The 25,015-nt window shown below is 47.3% G+C and overlaps 7 protein-coding genes across 7 annotated transcripts; 3 read left to right on the forward strand and 4 right to left on the reverse strand.

Moving 5' to 3' along the window:
• Positions 1-951: 951 nt before the first annotated feature.
• On the forward strand, positions 952-3,554 carry PGRI_085850 (putative general amino acid permease (Agp2); the record flags this gene model as incomplete). Its single annotated transcript, XM_040796299.1, has 7 exons — positions 952-1,014; positions 1,052-1,332; positions 1,420-1,427; positions 2,021-2,243; positions 2,293-3,028; positions 3,087-3,463; positions 3,515-3,554. 7 exons carry the CDS (start codon positions 952-954, stop codon positions 3,552-3,554), a joined length of 1,728 nt encoding a protein of 575 aa, XP_040650837.1.
• A 373-nt stretch (positions 3,555-3,927) lies between these two features.
• Positions 3,928-4,506, reverse strand: PGRI_085860 (uncharacterized protein; the record flags this gene model as incomplete). Its single annotated transcript, XM_040796300.1, has 1 exon — positions 3,928-4,506. The coding sequence occupies one exon, from the start codon at positions 4,504-4,506 to the stop codon at positions 3,928-3,930; it is 579 nt and encodes a 192-aa protein (XP_040650838.1).
• A 433-nt stretch (positions 4,507-4,939) lies between these two features.
• Positions 4,940-5,969, reverse strand: PGRI_085870 (putative JmjC domain protein; the record flags this gene model as incomplete). Its single annotated transcript, XM_040796301.1, has 2 exons — positions 4,940-4,960; positions 5,010-5,969. The coding sequence occupies 2 exons, from the start codon at positions 5,967-5,969 to the stop codon at positions 4,940-4,942; spliced, it is 981 nt and encodes a 326-aa protein (XP_040650839.1).
• A 368-nt stretch (positions 5,970-6,337) lies between these two features.
• PGRI_085880 (Transcription factor) lies at positions 6,338-11,256 on the forward strand (the record flags this gene model as incomplete). The annotated part of the gene is made up of 10 exons (XM_040796302.1): positions 6,338-6,558; positions 6,614-8,008; positions 8,058-8,283; positions 8,589-8,743; positions 8,909-8,985; positions 9,116-9,122; positions 9,176-9,917; positions 9,978-10,229; positions 10,291-10,497; positions 10,552-11,256. 10 exons carry the CDS (start codon positions 6,338-6,340, stop codon positions 11,254-11,256), a joined length of 3,987 nt encoding a protein of 1,328 aa, XP_040650840.1.
• Positions 11,257-12,021: 765 nt separating this feature from the next.
• Positions 12,022-13,134, forward strand: PGRI_085890 (casein kinase II subunit beta; the record flags this gene model as incomplete). Its single annotated transcript, XM_040796303.1, has 1 exon — positions 12,022-13,134. One exon carries the CDS (start codon positions 12,022-12,024, stop codon positions 13,132-13,134), a length of 1,113 nt encoding a protein of 370 aa, XP_040650841.1.
• Positions 13,135-17,848: 4,714 nt separating this feature from the next.
• Positions 17,849-18,632, reverse strand: PGRI_085900 (bZIP transcription factor; the record flags this gene model as incomplete). Its single annotated transcript, XM_040796304.1, has 2 exons — positions 17,849-18,417; positions 18,470-18,632. 2 exons carry the CDS (start codon positions 18,630-18,632, stop codon positions 17,849-17,851), a joined length of 732 nt encoding a protein of 243 aa, XP_040650842.1.
• A 3,796-nt stretch (positions 18,633-22,428) lies between these two features.
• PGRI_085910 (branched-chain amino acid aminotransferase, cytosolic) lies at positions 22,429-23,790 on the reverse strand (the record flags this gene model as incomplete). The annotated part of the gene is made up of 4 exons (XM_040796305.1): positions 22,429-22,441; positions 22,500-23,198; positions 23,250-23,547; positions 23,604-23,790. 4 exons carry the CDS (start codon positions 23,788-23,790, stop codon positions 22,429-22,431), a joined length of 1,197 nt encoding a protein of 398 aa, XP_040650843.1.
• Between the last annotated feature and the right edge of the window lie 1,225 nt (positions 23,791-25,015).

Consider the following 25,015-nt stretch of genomic DNA (forward strand, 5'->3'; position numbering starts at 1 on the left):
GTCTTATGACGTCATAACAGATGACATGCACCTGACCAGGGAGCTTGGAGTTCCACAACGTCGACTGTTAAGATTGTATCTTCTATAAGACCCTGCAATACAGGAATACAGTTCAAAATGTTCTCTGAAACGAATCCACATCCAACTTCCGCTGAACATGCGCATAAAGACCTGGATCAACACCTGGATCAACACCTGGATCAACATCGGAATTCTACAGACTCTGATGTGATCCATTACCTCTATTTTGAAGACAACGATGGCTTCTTTCCACCAAGTTGGATTGGAAAAGACCCAAGCCAGAGATCCTTAAGCGACACCACGGGTGGCAACTTCGACGGCAGAGACACTAGCGCTAGTGCTGGGAAGGGAAACACATAGGAATGTGGCGTTAATATCAATTTATTTTGTTTAATCTATGGAGTAACGTCAGCTTTGTGTATTCAGAATTTATTTCTCACAATGTGAAGTTTTTTTTACGGAGTACTCCGTATGTATATAGGGGATAGCACCATTCTCCATGGACCTCGGCAATAATCCATCTCCACACTCATGGGATAGCGGGGGGACTTGGATTATCCCCTGAATAGAAATACTTCCCCCCCCCCTTCATATTACAAGCATTACAAGCATTGCAATAACCTTTTTTGCTTTGGAGTCTTTGTATGCAGACTAAAATACTCAAAAGGCGCACAGACTGCAATCCCTCTCTTCCCCCCTAGAGAGCCATGTGGGGGATAAAATAGACACTGGGGAGTGGATATCTCTGATTTGTCCCTTTATTTAGTGGCCGACACCCATAGCCTTCTAGGCCAAGGATTTTTAACAATTCCCACTAAGGCGAAACAGGAAAATACTAAGTTACAAAAAAAATCTCTCATTCCTACTTTTTTTTTTCTCTCTTTTTTTTTCTAAAGAAATCTCGGTCTGGACCATTTTGTGCACTTATTCATGCTACTGATTCGCTCTTTCCTGGACAAAGACCCTCAAAATGTCACATTCTCCCAACTCGGGGTATGTCTCTCATACCCCAATGACTGCCGCGATACAGAGCGCAGAGCCCACTCGACTCTCTGATCCCGAATTGAAGCCTACTAAGATGGACAAAGCGATGGAAGTCACCGAGAAGGACTCATCCAGCGCCAATCGTATACCCTCAGTCGATAGCGGGTCAATGGAATCTACATATGATCATACCCATCGCAAGCTCAAGCCCCGCCATGTACAATTGATCGGAATTGGAGGAACCATTGGCACCGCGCTGTATGTTCAGATCGGATCTGGACTGCGGACCAGTGGTCCCGGCAGTTTATTCATTGGATTCAGTCTTTGGTTAGTATTTCCCCTGTTATATTTTGTTGACTCTATTGGGTTCTGGACCTGGGTTGTCCCGACTTTGCTACTTTCGACAACATACAGCATGGATGGTAAGTAGATGGAAATGCTAGGAGCTACAAAGCATCCTATGGGTTAATATCAGACAAAAAAAGAAAAAGAAAAAGAAACAGATGCAAAACATAAGGAACCATACGACCACGCAGACCATCAACAAACAGGATTCGAAGCCTGATTCTACAATTTCAGATCCCCAAGGATGTAGGAAACTGTTAGCCCAAGGCACTTCCCTGCCAAACAGATGTATGAATGTCGACCCGAAATCGCTATTAGCTCTATGTTTGCCCATGCATCCGCCGAAAGACAGTCGGACACCCAAGAACCCAACCCAGTCCATGATGCCCTTGCTTCCTGCGTATATCTCATTGAAGGTTCGCAATCTTATACTGTTCTCTAGGAGTTGTGTGATTTTGATCATCACCGTCTGTACGACCACCCCTGCCTCCCAAGCCCTTTGCATCTTTCCTTCCCGCGCCTGAACCCGTATATATAATCCCAAATGCGCCAAGGGTTCAGCCTCTTGCCCTAACATTGACCGATCGCCCAATTGCTGCAATATTCCTCCCGTCTTGTTTCCCATCTGGATGCGTAGTATGATATCCAAACTCACATTTTCCTTTTCTAGGCTTGGCTGAAATGGTCACGTACCTACCTATCTCTTCGCCATTCATCCGATTCGCTGGCCGTTACGTCGATGAAGCTTTAGGTGTTGCTGCTGGATACAACTTCTTTATTTTCGAAGCCGCCCTGGTTCCTTTTGAGATTGTCGCCGTCAGCTTGATTATTAGATATTGGACCGATGTGATTCCCGTTGCAGCCATGAATGTGGTTATCATCGTACTTTATGGGTTTGTCGTCTTGCGATCCGCCCACGAGATACCGACTAATGGGTAACAGAGCACTGAATCTCTTTGCTGTGAAATGGTATGGGGAAGCAGAATTCTGGCTCTCACTAGGTAAGGTTTTGTTGAGCATAGGCCTGATCTTCTACACATTCGTCGTCATGCTGGGCGGCAACCCGCTCGGCGATCGGTTTGGCTTTCGCTACTGGAACGAACCAGGTGCCTTCAACGAGTTCTACAAAACAGGCGATACCGGCAGGTTCCTCGGTGTTCTTGCAGCTGTCATCACAGCCAGTTTCACGATCGCCGGTCCAGATTATGTCTCCATGGCCGCTGGTGAGACCGTTAATCCGCGTAAGGTGCTTCCCAAGGCCTTCAACGGTGTCTTCTACCGTCTCACGGCATTCTTCGTTCTGGGTGTTCTCTGCGTCGGCATTCTTGTCCCGTATAACGATAAAACCATGGCCGATGCTTTCGACAATGGTAAGCCTGGAGCTGCTGCCTCGCCCTACGTCATCTCCATGGATCGCCTGAAGATCCCCATCCTGCCAGACATTGTCAACGCCGTCATTCTCACTGCTTCATTCAGTGCGGGCAACAGTTACATGTACTGCGCCAGTCGCAGTCTCTATGGTCTAGCGCTTGAAGGCAAAGCCCCGAAACTCTTCACCAAGTGCACGAAAAATGGTGTTCCTATCTACTGTGTGGGCGTGGTTCTCATCGTCGGCCTCTTGAGTTTCTTGCAGGTATCCAACGGCGCATCAGTCGTGCTAAACTGGTTTGTCAATCTGGTATGAGCCCCGCCGGTCCCATATTCTCCCCCATGCATCCAACTAATCTAAAATCTAGGTCACCGCCTCCCAGCTCATCAACTTCTCCGTGATTACTTTCACCTTTATCCGCTTCAAGAAAGCTCTCGACGTCCAAGGGATTGCCCGAGAAACCTTGCCATACCGCAGCTGGTTTCAGCCATACATCGCCTATTTTGCTTGCACCTGCACCACGCTCATGGCTTTCGTCGGTGGTTACACCGTCTTCCTTCCCGGCAAATGGTCCATCCCGACATTCCTCTTCTCCTACACCATGATCGGTGTCTTCCCCGTTATCTACTTCGGGTGGAAATTGTTCCACGGGACCAAGTTACTTAAACCAGAGGAAGTTGATCTGGTCACTGGTGTCCCTGAGATTGAGGAGTATACTAAAGACTTTGTGGAGGTGCCGCCGAAGTGAGTATACGCTCTCTGCTATTTATGATTCGGTGCTAACGATTCCAATAGGAATCTTGCACATAAGTGGTTCCGGATTATCTTTGAATAAGATTTTCATAGGTCTCATTGCAGCTTTGGATAATTGTGATATACCCAAGATTAACATACCCAAGTGACCGCCGATGCAGACCTGTGTATACGTGATTCAATGGGCGGTGACTTGTCTCTATTTTGGACTGAAAATTGCGTATGTTTATATGATGTTAGCATTACTATGATACCCAATATAGTTATTGGAAAATACATGTACTTTTTGAATAGCCGCGATCATCAAGTCGTACTTGACATTCAACATATAACGATGCGTTTATAATACATACACACAATATCATCATACACCAACAACATGCAGATTCATATCTTCCATCGACACATACGAAATCAAGTCACGCCAAGCTCTGCGTGTTGTACGGTGTCCATCGTCAAGCCTCATCCGACCCTCCCTCCACCTTCTCCTTAGCCTTCAAAGCCTCCAACCGCTTCTTATTCCGCTTTCCAAGAACTCGCATGGTATGAGTCTTCTCAATCTCCGTCATCTGCTGCCAGTTGCCAATCTGCGACAACGTCCCATCCACATTAACAACCATCGGACCTAGATGATCCAATTTGACCTCCCTCCCGCCACCGCTCATGTCGATTTTAATGCCCCCCTCGCCTTGCTGATCAGAGATAGGGTTTGAGGGGTCGCTGGCAGGGAGGTAGAGGTTCTTTTTGGGTTCTTCTTGTTTTTGCTCTTGGGTCTCTTGGGTTGCGGGCTTTGAGGATGCAGCGGCAGCGGAGTCGGAGGATGAGTCACACATTGTGCGTGCTTGGCGTGTGCAGTCTGATGCTTTTAAGGTGGTGCACTGCGGGAATAGGATGCTGTAGAGCCGGGTGTTTGACGTCTGGTTCGTTGCGTTGAGGGATGACGAGGTAGTACCAGCTGGGATTGAAGCGCGTACGAAGGGGTTGACAGATAAGTGGAGGAGAGCAGCGCGATAGACTGTACGCGACACTTGCATGATTCGTGTGTTTGGAGGGGGGAGGTTAGGTGGAAAATAAAGGATGGCGGAGATACTCCCGGTTCTAGATTCCGGCCTTTTTTGACTTCCAGGTTTTTGATTGTTACACCGCATTCTCCTGCATTTACGAGGTTTACACAAATAATTAATGTAGTTCTATGCATATATCCTCTTTGATTCTGTGACAGATTTAAGAGAAAGCCCTGATCCACAGGTATACTTATTCTGTGTTTGGTCTCGATGATTTGGATTTGTCCCTAGCGGGTTCAACGATAAACCTTTGCCTTGGAGAGTCTCCACGGCCTTTCTAATTATAGAGCGCCCAGTTCTCTGAAATTCCCAGTAGAGAAAGTTCAGGCTAAATCTAGCCAAGGGCCGAGCATCAAACTTCTGTGCGCGGACGTACCGCATTGCTATGGGCGTAGATGTTGGATTATCGAAACCACCAGTTGACCTGCAAGCATATTAGCGACAGAAAACCCCCGGAAGAGAAACATACTCACCGAAGCAGTCACACCCCCACCAACACCCTTAATACTATGCCACCACCCCTTGGGAATGAACAACCCATCACCAGACCGAACGCACGCTTCGAAACCAACCCCAGCATCTGAAGCAGCAGACACCGGAGTCCCCCAGACCATCTCATCCAACAACGCTCTTTCTGTCCCCTGCATCATCTCCTCGCCCCGAAAAGCCGCCGCCTCCCGACTCCCACTCTTCCCTAGCTTCCTCCTCACGGCCCCAAACACAGCCTGCCCATCCGCTGGCGCAAGCAGCCGCACAATCTTTTCCCCAGCCAGCTGGACAAACAAGTTCGGGTTCGGGTCACGGTGGAGCGGCGTGTATGTGGGCGGGTGTCCAATCCACACATTCGTATCGTATACATCGCCCTTGCCCGCGCGCGCCACGAGATCCGGCGTCGGGAAATCTTCTCGAAGTACGGGAGGGAGGTCGAGGAGCTGGCATTGTGCTAGGTAGAGCCGTGTTGATTGGGGAGTGGCCTCGGCCGTACGCATCCAGTCGAGGAACAAAGAGAGCGGCGCATGGAATTGCCGAAAGCTATGCATTTCCGTTGTCCCGCCGTCGGGTTCGGCTGTGGCGTCCGTCAATGTGGATTCCGTGAGCTCGAGTGGGACAAACGCGTCGGCACCGTGTTTGTAGAGATATTCCACGTTCAGGCTTTCGACGGGGTTTGAGGTGCTCGGAGTTGATCCGGGACTTCCGCGTTTGAACCATCTTTTTAATGCGAGAAGGTCTTGGAAGGTAGATCGTGGGAGAATCGCTGGTTGTTCAGGAAGGAAGCATCGCCCCTGGAAGGTGTCTAGGGTGGCATTTTCGAGGATGTCGAGAGGTCGGTATTGAGAGTGTGAGGAAATGGAAAAGTTTCTAACAATGGAGTGATTATAGCATGAACGTGGGAGTCGCGTCCAGACTCGGATTGACCATGGCTGAAGCTTCATCCAGATCGACGTGTGTGGAAAAGTGAAGATCGGAGAGACCCGAGTGGATCTCCGATCAAGCATTTCCCCTGACGCGTTTCCCCTCACAACTGAAAAAGCATCCAATCATGACCCATATATCTCTAGATGGTTAGCTCAATTGTCGATCCAATAAAGGGGCATGAAATAGCATGAAGCCGATAAAGACCGAGGCTAATATGCATCCCCCGCAGTTGTCAAGAGTCTTGTCGAAGCAAACGAAAAAAGTCCATGTGACTCGCTCAGGCCCTGACTCGCTCTGTTCTAGCCTCTGATTCTTTGTTACATTGCGTGTTTACATTGATATTTCATTCTTGTCCAGGTTTCACGGTTGACCTGTAACCTGCAACATGCCCTCTTCCATCGCCCGAATTCATAAGCGCCATGCCTACAGCAAGAATGGTCACACTTATTACCCAGTTCTCATAGTAGGTGCCGGAGAGTCGGGAGTGGCCATGGGCTGCCGGCTCAAAGAGGTCCTGGGAACAGACCAGTTCAGAATATTCGAACGTCAGTCCGGTATTGGAGGTACTTGGTGGATCAATAGGTATCCGGGAGCTGCTTGTGACATGTATGTGATCAAAGTCTAGTGCTTACTTGCTAAATAGCTAACCCGGAAGGTAAAGACCAGCGACATTCTACTCCTTCTCCTTTGCTCAAAAAAAGGACTGGTCCACACTCCATCCATCTGGCCCAGAACTAGCACAGTACATGGCAGATGTCTGCGAAAAATATCAAATTGTGGACAAGATCCAGCTGAATACCGATGTGAAAGAACTGCGATGGATCGAGCATGACCAGGAATGGGAGGTTACGCTCTCGCACCTTGTCCCTGGAACCGGAGATTTAGCTCAGCACGAACGAGATCGAATCGCAGCCCAGGACGGCCACCACAAGGTCTATGTCAAGACAGAAGTTGTGCGGGCTAAAGTGGTCGTCAGTGGTGTTGGCGGGCTGGTAGAACCAAAGACATGGCCGAAGAACATCCCAGGTATTGAGAACTTCGAAGGCGAGGTTATGCATACAGCTCGGTGGAACGATCAAATTGATTTGAAGAACAAGCATGTCATCATGGTTGGTTCCGGCTGCAGCGCTGCGCAGGTAGTGCCCGAACTGGCGAAGCCAGAGGCTAACATTCGATCCATTACCCAACTCATGCGAAGTCCCCCGTGGGTCCAGCCTGATTTGATCCCTCCTGGATATCTCCCCTTGTATGAGAAATGGTCACCTAAATTGATGACCTACGTGCCTGGACTGGCGTCTTCCGTACGAAGGGTTTCCTTCTTCATAATGGAGAAGACCTTCTATGATATGTTCACAGACACTGCATGGAGCCGAAGAGCGCGGCCGCAGCTTGAGAAGAAGTTTTTGGACCACATGCACCAACTCGCACCAAAGGAATACCACGAGATCTTAACTCCCAACTACAGCCTTGGATGTAAACGACGGATCATCAACGGCAGTTGGTATCGCAGTCTCAATGCCCCAAATGTGGAGCTGAGTACCCAACCTCTGACAAGAGTGAACGCGAAGAGCGTGACTATTGGTCCGGGCCGCCACTATCCACCTAACAGCTCGGACGACGCATCTGAGGCCAGAGAGATTCCCGCCGATGTGATTATCCTGGCCAACGGATTCGAAACCAATCAATGGCTGCACCCACTGAAGGTGATTGGCAGGGAGGGCAAGGATCTTGAAGAGGTCTGGAACGAGCGTGGAGGCGCCCAGGCATACCAGGGAATTGCAATGGATTCTTTCCCGAACTTCTTTATGCTTTTCGGTCCGAATACGGTAACAGGGCATACCAGTGTTATTTTCGCGACGGAGAATGCGGTAAACTACTCATTGAATTTCATCAAGCCGATCTTGAATGGTCAGGTCACCTCGTATGAGGTCAAGGAGGATGCTGAGCGTGCATGGACTCGACAGGTGCAGGATGCGCTTCAGAAGAGTGTGTTCCGTCGTGGGGCCTGCTCTAGTTGGTATATCACTGCCGATGGTTGGAACTCAACCACATATCCGTACGTTTCTTGCTTGCTGGTTCCTATTTATTACTGACATGGCATCCAGATTCACGCAAGTTCACTATTGGCTACGGTGCACGTTCCCCGTGTGGCGGCACTGGACAGCGAAACTCACAAGAAAGGGACGAATTTTACGAGCTGTCCGGAAAACTGTCCAGGCCTCTGTCATGCTTGGTCTCCTTGCAGGCTTTGGCTTCCTGCGTCAGAATCCTCAGCAGAAAACCCAGTTGATGCAGTCATTGCTGGCTGGGAAAGAGTGGCTGGTCTCAGCGGTTTTGCAATTGAGGAGCTGATATATTTCTATTCAGATTAATTTGAGCCCTTGGTCTTTGCCAGGAGCATTGCCTCCAGAGCCCAAAAATCCAATGCAACTTAACAACTATTAAGATCATGTGCATCAGTATATTCCTATATTCCCCAAGTGTAAATATGCCCCGGGGCCAATGACCGGCCGTGTAATCCGATGAGTAAGCTGAATCTGGGGAACACGGGAAACCCCGCGAGAGAGGAATTTCTCCGCACTTCGACGCTGATATCTCTCTCCGGATAATCATTGAGTAGCTTCAAGACTCGGCAGGCCATGGCTTCAGAGTCACCCCAGCTAGAAATGTCACCGCCGCAGACGGACACCCGCGATCAGTCCATTGGTGCGTCTGACAACAAGAGAAAGGCGGAACAAGGCAACGGAACACAGGCGCGCACAAAGCGGAATCGCTACATCTCCATTGCATGGTATGATATGGCCTGATCCGGCCTTTTTTTTCCCTTTACCTCGGTCGCTTTACCTTCCAGTCTTGCCGCTGGTCTGAAATACTGTTTTGCATGCAACGTCATACGATTCTGTCTTCCCCTTCGGTGCCTTTGTCGGCGCAGCCGAGCTAACTATGAAATCTTCAGTAATGAATGTAAGCGCCGCAAGATCAAGTGCAATGGGCAGATGCCTTGTCAACGATGTGGTCACCTGAATTTGGAATGTAAGTGCCTCTTAACTCTATTGACGACTTGTAGCTCTCTCCCGTATTCGGGCTGTCCAATCCTAAATTTCAGGTCTGACCCACTCGCCAGGTCGTTATGCGCCTAATTGTTGTAATAACAACTTCAAAGACTCGGAGTAAGTCTATGAATCAAAAAACGTCCAGCATTGCATACTAAAAGGCGAGCTAGTGAGTTCCGATCAATGACAGATCAAATCACTACTTTACAAGACCAAGTCAACACCTTGTTTAGCAATCTAAATGACCTTCGGACCCAGAGACCAACCTTTGATTCTCCGGGATTTGAGCATCTATCTCACGATGGGTCTCAATCGGTTTACGCTCCAATGCAAGCTGGGCTAGCAAAGTCACGAGCCCGTCATCCACGCTTCCATGGTCCAACAAGCTCAGCCTTCAACTTTGACGTGGCAAAATCCAGCTTGCAGAATATGGGTATCACTCCAGCGGAAGATGGGATCCCAGATGACTTAACCACCGCACATGTTTCTCCAACAGGTACACCACCTCCCAATCTGGGACAAATTCTTCAAACTACACACCCTACCAAGGATCCTATATGGACGATCCGGCGCGAAGAGGCAATGCGGCTTTGTAAAGTTTATGAAGAAGAGATTGGGATCATGTATCCTGTGGTGGATATCGCCAAGGTCACAAGCCAGGCCAATTTGCTCTATATATTCATAGAGGCTGCTACCAGGACAGGCTTTGCACAACGAGGGTTTCCGGGCTCTGATGGTCTTCACGATGAAAACTCGATTATCTTTAAATTGATTCTCGCCACCACGCTGGTCGTGGAGGGAGGTGGCCAAAGCGAACTTGGGCAGCGGCTCTACTTGGATGTTAAACCATTTATAGAATCAAAGTTGTGGGAGTCTCATACTATCAAAACCATCCAGCTCTTTGCTATTGTGGTAAGGCAATTTCTCTCCAAAAGGCCCCAGCCAATAATTCTAACTCTCTTCTTACTCCAGGCCACATACCATTTCCATACAGATGATGATGCCATGGCTTATCGTCTTATTGGATTGGCGGCACGGATGTGTTTAGAAATGGGATTGCATCGTCGTGATGCTTTGGTAAAGTCATTTCCAGATGAAGGACAGCGGGACGAGGTCACTCGGCTGTTCTGGTCAGTCTATAGCTTGGATAGGCGATGGAGTTTGGGCACGGGGCTACCTTTCGTGATTCAGGATGAGGATATCGATCCGAACTTACCAGAACCTGTAAGGATGCAAACCTCTCACTATCCATTTACCTTTATTAACTAATATGTGAAAATTATAGGATGCATCGCTGCCTTACTTGCGATGCATGATTCTATACAACCGAATCAGCTCTAAGATCTGGTACTCTGGTTTGGGCTCCGAAGGTACTACTGACATCCGTCGTGATGAGATTGGCTATCTGGATTACCAAATCCTACAGTGGTACAAGCAAGTTCCAGAGGAGCTCAAGTTCTATCCCGTCGAAACGCCCAAAAGCGCCGAAAACGTAAGCAGAGGTATGAGGCGACTCAGGGTTCTCTTGTATCTGCGGATGAACCAGCTGCGCATCCTGATCTACCGCCCCGTTCTCCATTCTCCTGCCAGCATTGCCGAAGATCGAGGCCATGCCCAGACTGTTGTTGAAGTAGCCAAAGACTCAGTCCGTGTCCTCACTCGACTGAACCAGATGTCCGATATTTACCGGACACAGCAAATAACGTTCAACTATTTTCTGGTTGCTGCATTGGCGGTGTTGTTCCTAGCAGTGTCCCATGCCCCGGTCGACTTCAACCGACAGGTCCGCGATGAATTCTACATGGCGCTCGACCTGATCAACGGGTTCAGTACCAAATCCTACGTCTCCAAGCGATTATGGAAGACAATTAGAGGTTTACGAAAGATCGGCGAGAAACTTGGCGTTCTCGCCCGTCCTTTTGGACCAGACTCAAGTGATCCTCATTCAAGCGCTGCCATGGCCATGGCCGGGCTCGCAGGACATCCAATCCAGGACCTGTCGATGTACGGGCCCATGAACGGCGGGAACGAACTTGGAAATAGCCCCATCAATGGACTCCAGATGAGTCAAGAGTTGACAAACCTATTTGAAGCTGTCGGCGCGTTTGGTAATTTCATGCCTAACACTTCGAGTGATGGTATTGGTGGCTTCGTAGGCCCTGATGGGGAAATTCAGAACACTGGGGAAGGTTTATCGGGGGTTTTGGGTGACGAGGGGGAGTTTGCTCGAGTAATTCGAGACTTGTTTTGATATTTCAGTCCATACCCTTTGGTAGCTAGGTATTAATGAAGAGTCTTATATGAATATCAATGTTACTTCCTCATTCGGCAGTTATATGGATTTCCCACGTCAGCTGACACGTGACTCCTGCCACTCAGGCAAATTGAAACCTCCAGGGCTACCATTGCCTTCACTTTCGCCCATCGTGGGAGGAAGAAAGAAAAAGAGAGACACACCGTAGCTGTCACAAAAAGGTGAACAGCGGCCTCTCCAACTGTCCACCGCCCCCAACCGAATGGACCTAACCCGATTCGATCGACACACCCAACCTCCAAGCTCGATTCACCAATATTAATCTCCGAGTGTCTTTTGAGATCTAGTAAGTAATCTAATAAAATCGGACATGAGAGCCACAAGAAACTGATAAGATTTTGGTGGGGTTCAGCCTTGGATTCAACCTCTTCCCGTTGATCGCACAATCTGCCCCTCCCGCACATTGCCATGAACGTCTAGCTTTTTGGTCCCTCCATCAACTTCAAGATTTCTTACTATTATACTGGGATTCTTTCATCCTCACCTCCTGATCTTTTACCGTTCCCCGCAGTCGCACGAGCCAGCCACTCCGCGTGACGAAATCACTTCGTCTTCGCCAACATCCCCGAAGACCTCACCCCCCAGCTCGGCAACGTGTCGAGAGAGACAGGTTCGGCGTTGGCCGACGGCCTCGACAGGCTGGATTTGAGTCAACTGTCTGAATCGACCCTATCGTCATCCGTTTCCGCCGCTTCGTTCGACATGTCATCCTCGGAAGGAGCGCCGGAGTCCTGGATTTCTTCGTTTTGTTCGTTGATGGGCCATGAGTTTTTCGCAGAGGTGTCAGAAGACTTCATCGAGGATGATTTCAATCTGACTGGTCTCCAGTCGCAGGTTCCGATGTACAAGGAGGCACTAGAGATGATCCTTGATGTGGAGCCGGAGGATGACGAGGAAGAGGAGGAAGAGGAGGAGGAAGAAGAAGATGAAGACGATGCGCTCGGCGGTGATGGAACTGCATACAGACGCGCAGGCGATCGGCGACACGCCCGAGTCGCAAGCGATTTGAGCGTGATCGAGAGCTCTGCTGAACTCCTGTATGGATTGATTCACCAACGGTACATCACCTCACGGCCCGGTATTCAACAAATGCTCGAAAAATACGAGATGCAGCATTTCGGTACTTGTCCGCGAGTCAACTGCAACGGATGCAAAGTGCTTCCCGTGGGACGGTCCGACACCCCTGGCCACGAAACCGTCAAGCTTTTCTGCCCCGGTTGCATGGATATTTATACACCCCCCAACAGCCGTTTCCACTCTGTCGACGGCGCATTCTTTGGTACAACCTTCGGATGTCTGTTCTTCATGACATTCCCAGATCTGGATATCGGTCCGCGTCTAGATGCAGCATTGTCAGTGATGTCGCCACGGAGTGCTTCCACGCAGTCTCGCGCTGGCTCCCTGACACGAACCGCGGCAGGTCGCCAGGCACAGCAGTCACCCACACCTGAGAACCAGCCGCTGGAAATCAATGGTGTCCGGACACCCAACCTCTGCCCAGGGCTCGGCAAGGGCAAGATCTATGACCCCAAGATCTACGGCTTCAAGGTCTCTGAAGTCTCACGTGTCGGTCCGCGCATGAAATGGCTGCGCATGAAGCCCAAAAACGTTATCGAGCTCGATGAGGCATGGAATCACGAGCAGGGACTGTCTCCACAAGAGGGACGCGACGATAAGGATGGTGATACCGAAATGAACCCTGAACAGTCACAAGACGCTGCCATCGCCAACCGCAAGAAGGCCCCGATGCGGCGCCGGCGACCAAACCTTGGTGCCTTAGTCCCCACAGATCCGATGGACGTGCATGGTCGATGAAATAGATAAAAAGAAACTTGCATTCGTGGTTGTTTCCAAGATTGAATCTACCATGTCGAAAGATCTGTGCCATGCCCTTGACTGTGGAATGATTGGTTCAGGAATTGATGACGATGATGACAGATGTTTGAGCTTGGTTTACTCGCTGCTTTGAATCGGATCCGTTTTTCTTCTAATCTATTGGGCTTTCTGTCTGCGCGCATCTTCCTGGCCTCCTTTTTATGATCCTCTTGTTTCGAATACCGGGATCCATTTGTACCCATTCAGTTGTTATTCTCCATTTTTGCCTGTAGACTCAGCACATTACTTTTTTCTGAATGGAACTTGATAGTAGTACACATTGCTTGCCGATCGCCTCTTTTTTTTTCCTACTTCCTACTCCGTACATCTCATATGTCTCAGATGAATAGCCCAGCACTCAAGGGCCCACCTCCACACATTAAAAGACAAATCATAGTCCAGAGTAACAGAGCCTCAGGTACGTTTACAGATCTGCAAGAGCCTCTCCGCCTTTTTTGAGGCTCCAATATGTAAACGTCACCCTCGTATACACCGGGGTCCCCGAGGTAACGCAAATGATTAGAAATACTAAACTCAAACATTCCAATCCAAGTTTCATGCGTTGGCCTCAACATATCGGGGAGGCCGATGTCAAGGATACACATGCCCCGTGCGACAGCCCTCGTATTAGCCCGTGCATTAGTTCACGGGTACGTCCCCCGAAGTTTCGGGTATTTGTAATCACTCATAATTACTCATAATTATTCATCATTTATGCTTAACATAAAGTGGACAGGCGGAACGGCGGAACGGCGGATATCAAATCCACCTGGGAATTCCAATGGGGAACTTAGCGTATATGCGTATAACTGTTAGCGTTGTTTCCGTATATGTATATGCATGCCCTGGTCAATTATTGGGGTTGGGCGCGTAAACAACTTTTTTTTTTCTTGGAATGAGATGGTGTAACGCTAGGAACTGTCACATGGCCAAGGGCGGTTCTTTGTTAATTCCCAAATGGCTACATGTTGATGGTATGGGGCTGCATTCTTTGTGTTGGGTTTTGGGATTGGGATTTCATATTGCCACGCTCTCCTTTTTTTTTCTTTAGAAAGAAAGAGGAGAGTTGGCCGTTTCAGCTGTTAAACTTTGTTTCTTTTTTTTTTTTTTTTCCAAATTCTCTTCCTGAATCTCCAGCGCTTAGTACTTTGCTGAAATCAATTTTTACCGGTCTCCTCTGTATAGTTGGTCACATTACTCCGTACTATATTCAACATTAAATCATTCCCAACGTTTTTGGACTATCCTCATCCTTTTAAATCTATATCTATAAGAATATAAGGCGATATACAACCGTATGGACAAGGGGTGAGATCTTTAACTTTAATGACCCTGCATGATCTTAGATCTTGGCACTAGATACTATGCTTCAGCAGTTAGCTGTAAATGTATTGATCTTTCTAATATATTGGATCCTGTGCATTAAATGAGTGATGGGAGGCATATTTGCTTGGTATACTCTTGATATGGCACATCAATGGATGTGTGGGTGGCTTCTCTTTTCTTGATTGCTGCCTCAAGCTTTGCTCAACCAAGACAATAGCCTCCTATGATTCCTAGTTCCTTTCTTGTAAATATCCCAGTCCAGAAATATTCTAAGTTAGGCATATTTACCTCGGACGGCAACAGACAAGCAAAAGCCACAAACAAGAGTCTAGTACCTGCACAATCGACACGGAGAGAATCAGCAGTAAAAAGATGTGTGCGGGATAGCATTCAAAATAATTTGATTGATGAGTCTGTTGACAATGTGCTAGTATGTTTAATACCCTATATTGTGGTTTGTGGTCTGTGGTGTCTGGAATATCGGGATATCGGGATATAGTACGGAGTACGGAGTTGATATAGTCGATATACTCCGTGTTATCTCCGCTCAAATCAAAATATAAAAACGCTCTCCAGGGATCTCTGGCACTAGAGTTTCAAGGTAACTAAATAAGGAAAAGGTAAGAGACATGCCTTTCATTACCATACTAAAAGTCTATCAAGGTCTAGAAGAACTGTCAATGAAATTGGCCCGCATTGTCCTGATACGTCAAGTAAACAGTGACAAGTCTACTATGTATGTTCTCCCTTCTCCCGGGTCTAAATCCTTCAATCACTAGTTCAAAAATTCACAATTATGGTCTCATATGGCATATTGAAAATATAGTACTCTGCATGCCCCAATAGCGCCACGCACCGTCGACGTGGAAATTACTCTAGAACAATGAACTGACCATCTAGACCAACAGCCCCCAAATATCCAAGGCAAAAACGAAGCAGCCTACCAAGTTCGACCGAGTTAGACCGAGGTCATTATCCATTCCTTCATGTATGTCTATCCAAAAATAGTGTGCTCTCTATACTCCGTACAATCCACCAGACTATATACATGCATATCAACCGTGAATCATCGCATGGACTTCCCTATTTGTCAAGGTAAAAACGATTCAATGCAAAGCTCCCGACATGGAAATTGAAAGACCTACTCCGTCCTCCGTAGTCCGTACTCCGTACCGTTCCCAATACTGCGGTCTCCCGTGCTGACTGCGGCCAGCCCCGCTGCAGAATGTGGAGTTTGACGGCGCATATCTCTTTAAGGCGCCCTATAGGTCTGTGGATGATAGGCTGGTTTTTAACTAATTATTGAGTATAAATTAGTGGGCATTTCAACGGGATTTGCCTTTTGGCTCGGTTTTTGATGTAGTGGGTAACTCCGGGAACTTTCTCCCACTAGTGCTCATCACTCAGTTGCATATTCCTGTTTCCTGTTGATCCTGTTGATCCCGTTGATCCCGTTGATCCTGCTAACCCTGTTAAACCTGTAAACCCTGTTGCTTTCTAGTAGATATCTTGAGATTACCTTATAGTATATTGTACAACATAGTGGATATATCCCCTTTATACTGCTAGCAATCCTTTTATCCAAACTTGCTCGGCAATATTGACTGTAAATTAAGGTTGGGAACAATGCGGGTGAATCACAACGTGCAGAGAGGGGAGAGGATAAGTCACCTTCCTTTTTGACCACGCACCATACATATATCATACAGGGATGGGGGATAGGCGGGAAAGCTGCAGACCAGAGCCGCCAACGATAGAGCTAAACCAAGACAGGAAAAAGAAGATCATTGGCTGGAATTACTTTTGTATTTAGCCCTTTAATCTTTCTCCCGGGAAGAAAACTACCTCAATTAAAGCTGGTTTGTTTTTCTTTTTTTTTTTCAGCCCTTTCAGCCCCAAGCCCCCCCCCCCCAGTTACTCTAGACTGTTCCCGGCCGAAATCTGGAGGGGCTGTGGATTTATAGCATCACATCATGAGGTTCATTTATTATACAGAGTACCCTTAACTAGATTTAAATAGCAATCATTGGACGGATCCAAGGTGCGGCTGTTCCTCCGAGACCTTTGGGACCGGATGTAAAGTGTTCCTTCTAGCCGGGCGAAACATCGCCAATCCGAAGTGGATGTGACTGTTGGAAAAAAAAAAAAAGAAAAAAGCCAGACTGTGTTTTGCTTGGCTCCCGTTTTCGGTTGGCTTTGTTTAATCTGGAGACCTAATGTGCTGTCCGTAGCCAAAGTACAAAATATGCTTGAAAGGAGGGGGAAAAACAGTTGAGGCGCAGCAGGATTCTCGGACCACCCTCTGTACCTCTGCGCATATACAACATATACAAGGGAATTTAAGGAAGATATTGCAGATTGCATCATCCGGTGAATTGATTTTGTGGTTTCATCGAAAGTAACTTGAAAATCCTTTTGAAAGAGTGGCTTGAGTCGAAATGCCGGGATAAAGAAGTGATGTGGGGATGTCTATTTTCTGCAGGGATCGGGGGTTTCCCAGTAGATTGGTTCTTAGTTTAGTCGGCGAGATTTAACTGTTTTTTAAACTTGTCCACTTTGAGGAACTGGTCTGTGTCAACTATAAGTCTTAAGACTCCATACAACATAGGCAACTAAACAATCAAAAGGATAGTTTTCCAGGTCAAATGTTTCTGGCTAAGCTGAAATTGAGAAAATCCCGCACGGAGGTTTGGGGGCCATGGAGTTATGCAAGTTGGGGCTTCGATTTGGACCAATCGATGAGAACTTTATAGAATTTCTATTGAGGATGTTATCAAATTCGCCATCTGTAGATCATTTAATCAGAAAACAAAAAAATAATAATAATAATCCATTCAACGTGGCTCCCTAGCTCATCCCTGTTCCATTTAACACCACGCTACCAATAAGAGAAATCAACGCCAGTTATCATGCAGCTATCTCATCACACATAACAGGGGCGGGAAAATAAAAAAAAAAAAAGAAAAAGAAAATAGAAAAAAAGAAAAAAGAAAAGCACTCGAGAGCGGAGAGCCAATTCGGACGCAAAGGGAAAAAACGTGGACCGTTCGGGGGGAAGTTAGGCCTGGACGGGGCGGAAATACCCGCAATTCGGCCTTTCGCGTCCCCGATCCCCCCGATCGCCTCATGACCGTAGATCATACTCATACAGCCCATGCATGGAGCGAGGTGAACATGGGGCGGATTCCGGTGTGAGTGGAAAGGTGAAAATAGATGCTTCTGGTGAAGTCGATGGTGCTCGCTGGTCCTCGTAATATGCAAGTGCTGGCATCTGGAAAAAAAAAAAAAAAACACAGACAGATATTAGCTGACTGGTCGATGAGTAGATTCAGCGAGGAAAATGTACCGGAAGCGCAGAAGGCTGATGAGAATGAGATTGGGCTTGAGTTTGCTGTTGGCACAGGTCAATCCCAGCCATTGTTGCATAGCTCATGCTGAATGGACTAATCAAATCTTCGTCGTAGGCAAGTTTACGAGCTTGCATCGACGGAAGCACAGGGACCAACGAGGGGACCTGTTCACCATATTCGGTCTGGTAGGCGATCTCGCTGTAGGAACTCGGTGCGGCATGGTAGATGGGGGACTGGGCGTAGGCGGACTGCCGATAGGTGTCATATGGTGACATGGATGGGTAGGAAAATACTGGTGGGGGAGAAGCAGAGAGTTGGCGAGTACATTGTTGGGCGAACATGGTTTGACGGTCCTCGGGGGAATAGTAGTCGTACGAGCCAGCTCGGTCTGACTGCGAGTGAGACTTGACATCTGTTTTGGATCGCTGCTTTGTTCGAGTCTTTGTCGATGGTTTAGGAGAAACTGGCTCTGCGTGTGATTGTTCTGGGGAAGCGGAAGTTGCAGCTCGTCTCTCGAGATCCTCCAGGCGTCGCTTCAATTTCTTGCCTGTTGCATGTTAGAGAAAATGTATAGAGTCTAAGATCTATCTTTTACTTACGATAGTTGCGTTGGGCAATACGGTTTTGAATGCGCCGACGCTCTGCAAGATCAGAGATCTTGGTCCAGTCCTCGTTTGGGTTTGCATTAGGGCTGAATGCGCTGCTATTGCTGTGACTACCACGAGAGCCTGAACGGCCATCATATGATGGAGAGCGATTCATGGTAAAAGAGGTAAAGGCTAAGAGCAGAGCGACAAAGATCAAGTACAGGGTAGGAGATAGTAGAGAGAAGAGAGAGGGGTAGGCAGAAGTAAGGTGAAGGGAATATGAGGCTAAAGGCAAGTGGATGCCAGTATATATAAGGACTTCTTGTTAAGGCCTGGTTCGGGCCTTGCAGCTAAGCCCCGTCGCGATAACCAGCTCAGTCCGTGCTCGAATACCATTAGACTCGACCTGCCATGTGCACAAAGTCCCGTTTAATTTATTATTTTTTTTATTTTAATTAATTAGCTCACATTCAGCCTCTATATGGGGAATGAAACCATTTAATCTTAAACCAGTTAAAACTGGTTTAAAACACCGAAATAATCTCGAAATAAAAAATAGAAAAAATACTATTGAAAAACACCGACAGACTGGTCGGCATAGATCTAATACCAAAATAATAGCCGGGATTAGATGTTCGCTTGGAGGCAATCCTCATTCGACCTGGCCCGAGACACGATATGCCCAGGGATGAAACGGGATGCATGGACTTTGGGGTTACACCTTGCTTTTCTCACGTGGGTTGCTTCAAACGTGCACGGTCACCACGTTTTTTTTATTTATTTATTATTATTTGATTATTTGATTATTTGATTATTACAGTCTTCATCTTGGCAACGGACTAGGGGGGATAAAGATCTGACTCTTTGGATGATCTTGAGGATTATCATATGGTTTAAAATGGGCTTAGAATGTTGTTAGAATATTCAGGATGAAACTAAAGATACACTTTTATCAGAAGAAAGAGTGTATAAGACTTGCAATTGGGTTATATTGATTCACCCCTATGCCTGTATTGGATTGGCATATATGTTGTAATTAATGTCAATTTGCTTTTTGCTTTTTTTATTATATATATTTTATTAAAATAAGTATCTGTGATAGTCTCATTGACGCGCTTCCACTGGTTGCCTGATTGGCGGCATTCAGAATACCAATCTAGGCATATGATGCGCAGGTAAATCCGTTGACTCCCGTGAGAATTAAGGTCCACTGTTTGCCTGCGTAGGCTACTATTTAGCCCCCCCGGAGATACGCTCAGACCCGGATGCTTGACTCCGACAAAAATACGGGTATTCGTGGCCCCAAGGGGGTTTTAGAGGGGAAAATCCCAAAGAAGGAAAAAAAATATATATATATATATAAAAAAGAGGCTCTTTTCTGGTAAGACAAGGCTATGAATAGGTGGCCTTGCAGGGTCTCCACTAATACGGGTCGGAGTTAACAGGAATGTAGTATTAACCAACTCCGTTCGTGCCCCCAAAAGGTGTCTCCCTGTATAGGGCTGAGTTGGACACCTTCTTATTGATCGAGTAATGTTGGAAATCCCATGACCTCAGTGACACGCTCAAATGAACACAACAGCTCAGGTACCCGGTACATACCTGTCTTCACCGCTAATACTGTCGGTGCCAGTTGGAATTCAAAGAATTGCACAGCCATCCTAGTGGAAACTCTTCCACCTGCAGGGATTGTAGCCACTCATATGCCATACTCATCCCCAGATGATGAGATGGGTTGCATTTTGAGCCTTCTAGTAACAATCTAGAAGAATGTTCCTGGCGGTGGACTATGCAGCCCCAGACCTTGCTGTGTCCGAGCTGGCACACGCATGACTGTAGATTCCTTGCCTTTTTCCCCATTGTGTTTCCATTTATTTTATTCTATTTCTTTCTTTCTTTCTTTTTTTATTTGGAAATTCTGGTGTCACGCAAGGAATATCAATGACGGCAATCTCCGAGTCTCTTGCATAGTGCTAACACGTTGTCGTTCTCGCGTAGGTTTGTTACACTAAACGTGAAATGGACCGAGGGGGAAGTCCTAGGTGCACTGGACGAGTCAACTTCAACTTCAAATAGATTTGCCCAGGTCGGAGACGTTGGACAAGGCGTCCAGAGCTGAAGCTGAATACGATCAAACATCTCCGAATGTGATGGCTGCGAGACATGGTTAGAATATCCCTCTTCAAGGTTGTCTCGAGTAACACAAAGACATCGCTCAGCACTTAACTTCTCCCAGTTTGTGGTGCACTATATTTATCCCCATAAGTCCGGAAGAGAATAATCTTAAGACTCTCTCATCGGGGGTATCCCAAGATAAGAAACCACCTGGGCAGTCCCTCCCCTCCCCCACAGCCACTCCCAAGTCCGGTTATTTCCCGTTGCAATCTAATTCGAAAAGGCCTCCATTGCAACCCCCAAAATATGCCGAGAACTAAATTTGACCTATGAGATCGAACAACCCCCATTGTAACCATGGGGAACATTCTGAAACGCCTGCTGTGTCCCGTTATGATTCTAAATTTGATAGTCTAGGGGCGTACAGACTGAGCCTGAAACCTTCCCTACAGAGCCGATTTTCTTCCCTCGCTTCATTTGTCGCGTCTAGGCTTAGCCTCATTCCACGTGGTCCACGTGCTACATATATCGCCTATCTTACCTTATTTTTGCTCAGCTCGGTATCTGCTGGATTTGGCTTTATTGTTGCGATCAATTCATTCGGACTATCAATTAGAAATCCCATGTGACTAGGGCCTATATAGTCCTGCCTCTAAGATTTATTGAGCATGTGAGGGACCCGAAGTCAATATGAACTTTCTAACAAACAGGCGGGGCTGAAGACACGGGTGGCTGACGATCGTCAGCACTGTGTTCGTCAAACTGGAAGATTTGATCAGGTGGGCTGGCGGATGTTTCAGAATTGTCTATGTCAGATGATCATATCTCCATGGTACGAATACTCTGTTTCCTGGGCAAGATATACATAGGTAAATAAATCCCTCAAGACCGAAATCTATAGTGTAGCAACCGTAATTTGTAAGATAGGCGAAGAATTGACAATATGTCGACCAAACAGACTACCTAGGCATGACGTTGTATCTAGACTATTTGTCGATCGATAGCTTTAGCGAATCAAAGGTCAAATCAATCAAGTGGGTCATATGAGTATGGAGTAGAAGGCATAAGGCCTTTTCTTCCACTATGATTTGAACATTTTAACAACTTCAGTCTCTTCTCCTTTATATAGTCCCATAAGAAGTTTCTTCCTCTACCTTGCTTAAGTTATTGCAGATCGTCGTGTTGATTATCTATCGCACCATTATAGCACAAACTCCACTACCCATGATGAAGGTACATAGTTTGATACGTGTTTCTTTGAGGTTTGGACCCATTGGAAACCCCTTAGCACAATTTGAGGGCGCCTATATTATGATTGTATGCGATGAATAGAGCTAGGTCTTCCGTGGATAATGAGAATATAAGGCTGCCATAAAGCGGGGGAGATGATCAGCAAGCAATCTTACCCACCTGGCAGGGAACCACCCTGGCGGTGTTTCATTTTTCATCTTTACTACCTTTTGCAAAGCTGCTGCTGGTGCTTGTTACTCCACGGCCCCTGAATCAATTTCAAATGATTGCCAATACCTGCGAGTCAAACTGACTTAGATGACCGTGTGTTTCTCCTTCTAGTAAGTATTTGTCAACCCCACAGACTGTGGCACTCTACGAAATGATGGACTCGACGAAAATCCGAAAATAGCAAGGTTCAGAAAAGCTCTATATAGAGAACCAACCTCCAAATGAATATGTAAAAGACGCTCGCTGCTGCGTGGTAGCCTCGGGACCTCAAATATTCCAACAAGATGCACAATTAACCAAGAAAATACCGCACTAACAAGGACTTTTGAAAGCCTATGCGGCCATACTACCACAAAGCCTAGGTTGAGAATCCCCTTTTATCTGACATATCTGCCTTAGAGCACAACACTATGGCAAATCGTTAGTATATTGTCACCCGGTTTCAACATGACTGGTGCCAACTTACCTCCAAGGGTTCTTCTCATCGCCGTATTGGATAGCCTCCATCCAGTTCTTCATCTGGAGAGCAATTTCGCCAGCCTCCTCGTCCTTCTTCAGACCACATGCAACCATCTTACCTCTGTAGCTAATGTTGCGGACTGGGCTGACGATGGCAGCAGTGCCGGCACCGAAAACCTCGATCAAACGGCCCTCCTCGGATGCCTCGGCAACCTCCGACATGCGAATCTTACGCTCGGAGATGTTCCAGCCCTTGGGACCGAGTCTCTCGCGGGCGAGAGTCAGAACAGAATCACGAGTGACACCCTCCAAAATAGTACCGTCAAGAGGAGCAGTGATAAGCTCCTTCTGTCCAGTCTCCTTGTCCTTCATAGCAATGAAAAGGTTCATGGTGCCGACCTCGGTAACATATTCCTCCTCACCAAAGAGCCACAGGTTTTGCTGGAAACCACGGGATGCGGCCTCGAGTTGAGGCAGAATGCAGGGAGCATAGTTGGCTCCAAGCTTCTTGTCGCCAACACCGCCGGGCCAGGCGCGAACGGCGTAATCAGTGGCCTCCAGGTCGATAGCCTTGAAGCCAGTGGGATAGTAAGGACCCACGGGGCTGGCAATGACATACAGGAGAGCGGATCCTGGTGGGCCAACGCCCAAGGTCTTCTGGGTACCAATCATGGTAGGGCGCAGGTACAAGGAGTAGCCACGAGCACTGCGGAGGTTAGCCAGGATGTCTATCCCAGGGACAAAAAGATCTACCTACTCTGGAATGAACCGGCTGTCAAGTTTCACAAATTCCCCAATGATCTTTGTCAATTCATCACCATCCACAGTAGGAAGAGCAATACGCGCAGAAGACTTATTAAGGCGTTCCATGTTCTTGTTAGGGCGGAACAGACGGACGCCACCGGTGCTGTCCTTATACGCCTTCATGCCCTCAAAGCATTCAAATGCATAGTGGAACACACAGGTTGCAGGATCCAAGCTTAGGTTCTGGTATGGGACAATTCGAGGTGCGTGCCATCCATCGGTAGCTGTCCACTCAACGGAGAGCATGTGATCTACAATTGCTTCCAGTCAGTGCCTGGAAAGGACAAACGGGCAGAGTTCCTCTTACCTGTGAAGTACTTGCCAAAGACAAGATCCTTGGAGTCCATTAGCTCCTTAGGGGTGGTGGTCTTGGTGATAGTCAATTTTGAAGCGTCAAGGCCTGGGAGCTGAGAGGCGGCCGCCGTGGAGGCGCTGAAAGCTCTCTGCCATGTCCGGCTAGCGGAGATATTCTGTGAGGAGAGGACGCGGGGCATTGCGAGCCCGGTCAGTGCCTGTCGGCGAGCCAATTGGTGAAGCGACTTCATGACTGTAGTGATGTTAGGAACAATCCAAGGGCCAGCCAAGGGTGAGAGAGTGGAGTGTGTCAATTGAGTCACTGGAAGGAGTATAAACGTACTGAAATCGGGGGGGTCAATGGGGATTTATATCACAACTAGAAAGATGACTCCGCACTAGAATTGCAGTGCCTCTGCGGAGCTCAACAACAACTCCGATGACTCGGAGGCCCCAAAATGTGAAATTCTGCCACCGCCCTAGATAAAGGAATGTGGAGTCATTTTGGCCAATCAGCGACTGCAAAATTAGAGTTGTCCGCCGACTTCGGCTTCCTGCGGCTTGCGTCGGTTGCTGAGCAATGGAATTCCCTGAAGCATCCGCCAAGAGCTCATGTCTGCAGACTTCTATAATATAGTTCGAAGGTAGCAAAGGGAAGGAACTGGCTCAAGGCTTAGAAGGGCCTTCAAGCTAATGATTGTGGCACTGCCTTAAGCAGGTAGATATACTAGGCTATCGTAGATTCGTAGTATAGAACTAGAAAGGATAATTGGTAAGTAATTGTACCAGGGTGCCGATGTCCTACTGAGAGTTAAGACACAACATGTTGAGTCACGAGGACCTGAGTCTATATGGCTATAACCGAGTACTCGTAGACAATTCTATCTCATAGCCTTTGAGCCAATGTTCTTGGCTCCGCTTTAGCCATCAAGTTCCAACGCCTCCCGTACTCCTTCCAAGGTTCTCAATGCCACTGTAGTGTTAAATAAAAGACACAAAGATATAGATTTCAACTAGCCCGGTCCACAGGCCAACTCTACACGTCATGAACCTAGATAATATGTATAAATTATAAACAGTGTCCTTCTAGTTCACCTCTCAGTTTGATTCGCTTCCTGAAAACCGCATTTATGCTTGGGTGGAATGAGGTCGGCTCCTGTCCCAGAATCGGTCACTCATGTTGTATAAATATACATATAGTCTGCGAATCGGCATCGTAATAGTTTCTATATTGCACTAGTCACAGATGCTATAGACCGCTAAATTTCATTCCTATACCCTTATTTTAATCAAGGAGAATCAGTAAATATTATCTTATTTTATTTATTTTTTGCATTTTTTTGACTTGTTAAGTCTTCAACCCCATTATTGTAGGAGTGCAGTGAACGTATCGATACGTTGGTCACGCAATATTACTTCACAAAA

The sequence above is a fragment of the Penicillium griseofulvum genome (genome assembly GCF_001561935.1).
Source record: "Penicillium griseofulvum strain PG3 chromosome Unknown contig_11, whole genome shotgun sequence".
Classification (NCBI taxonomy): domain Eukaryota; kingdom Fungi; phylum Ascomycota; class Eurotiomycetes; order Eurotiales; family Aspergillaceae; genus Penicillium; species Penicillium griseofulvum.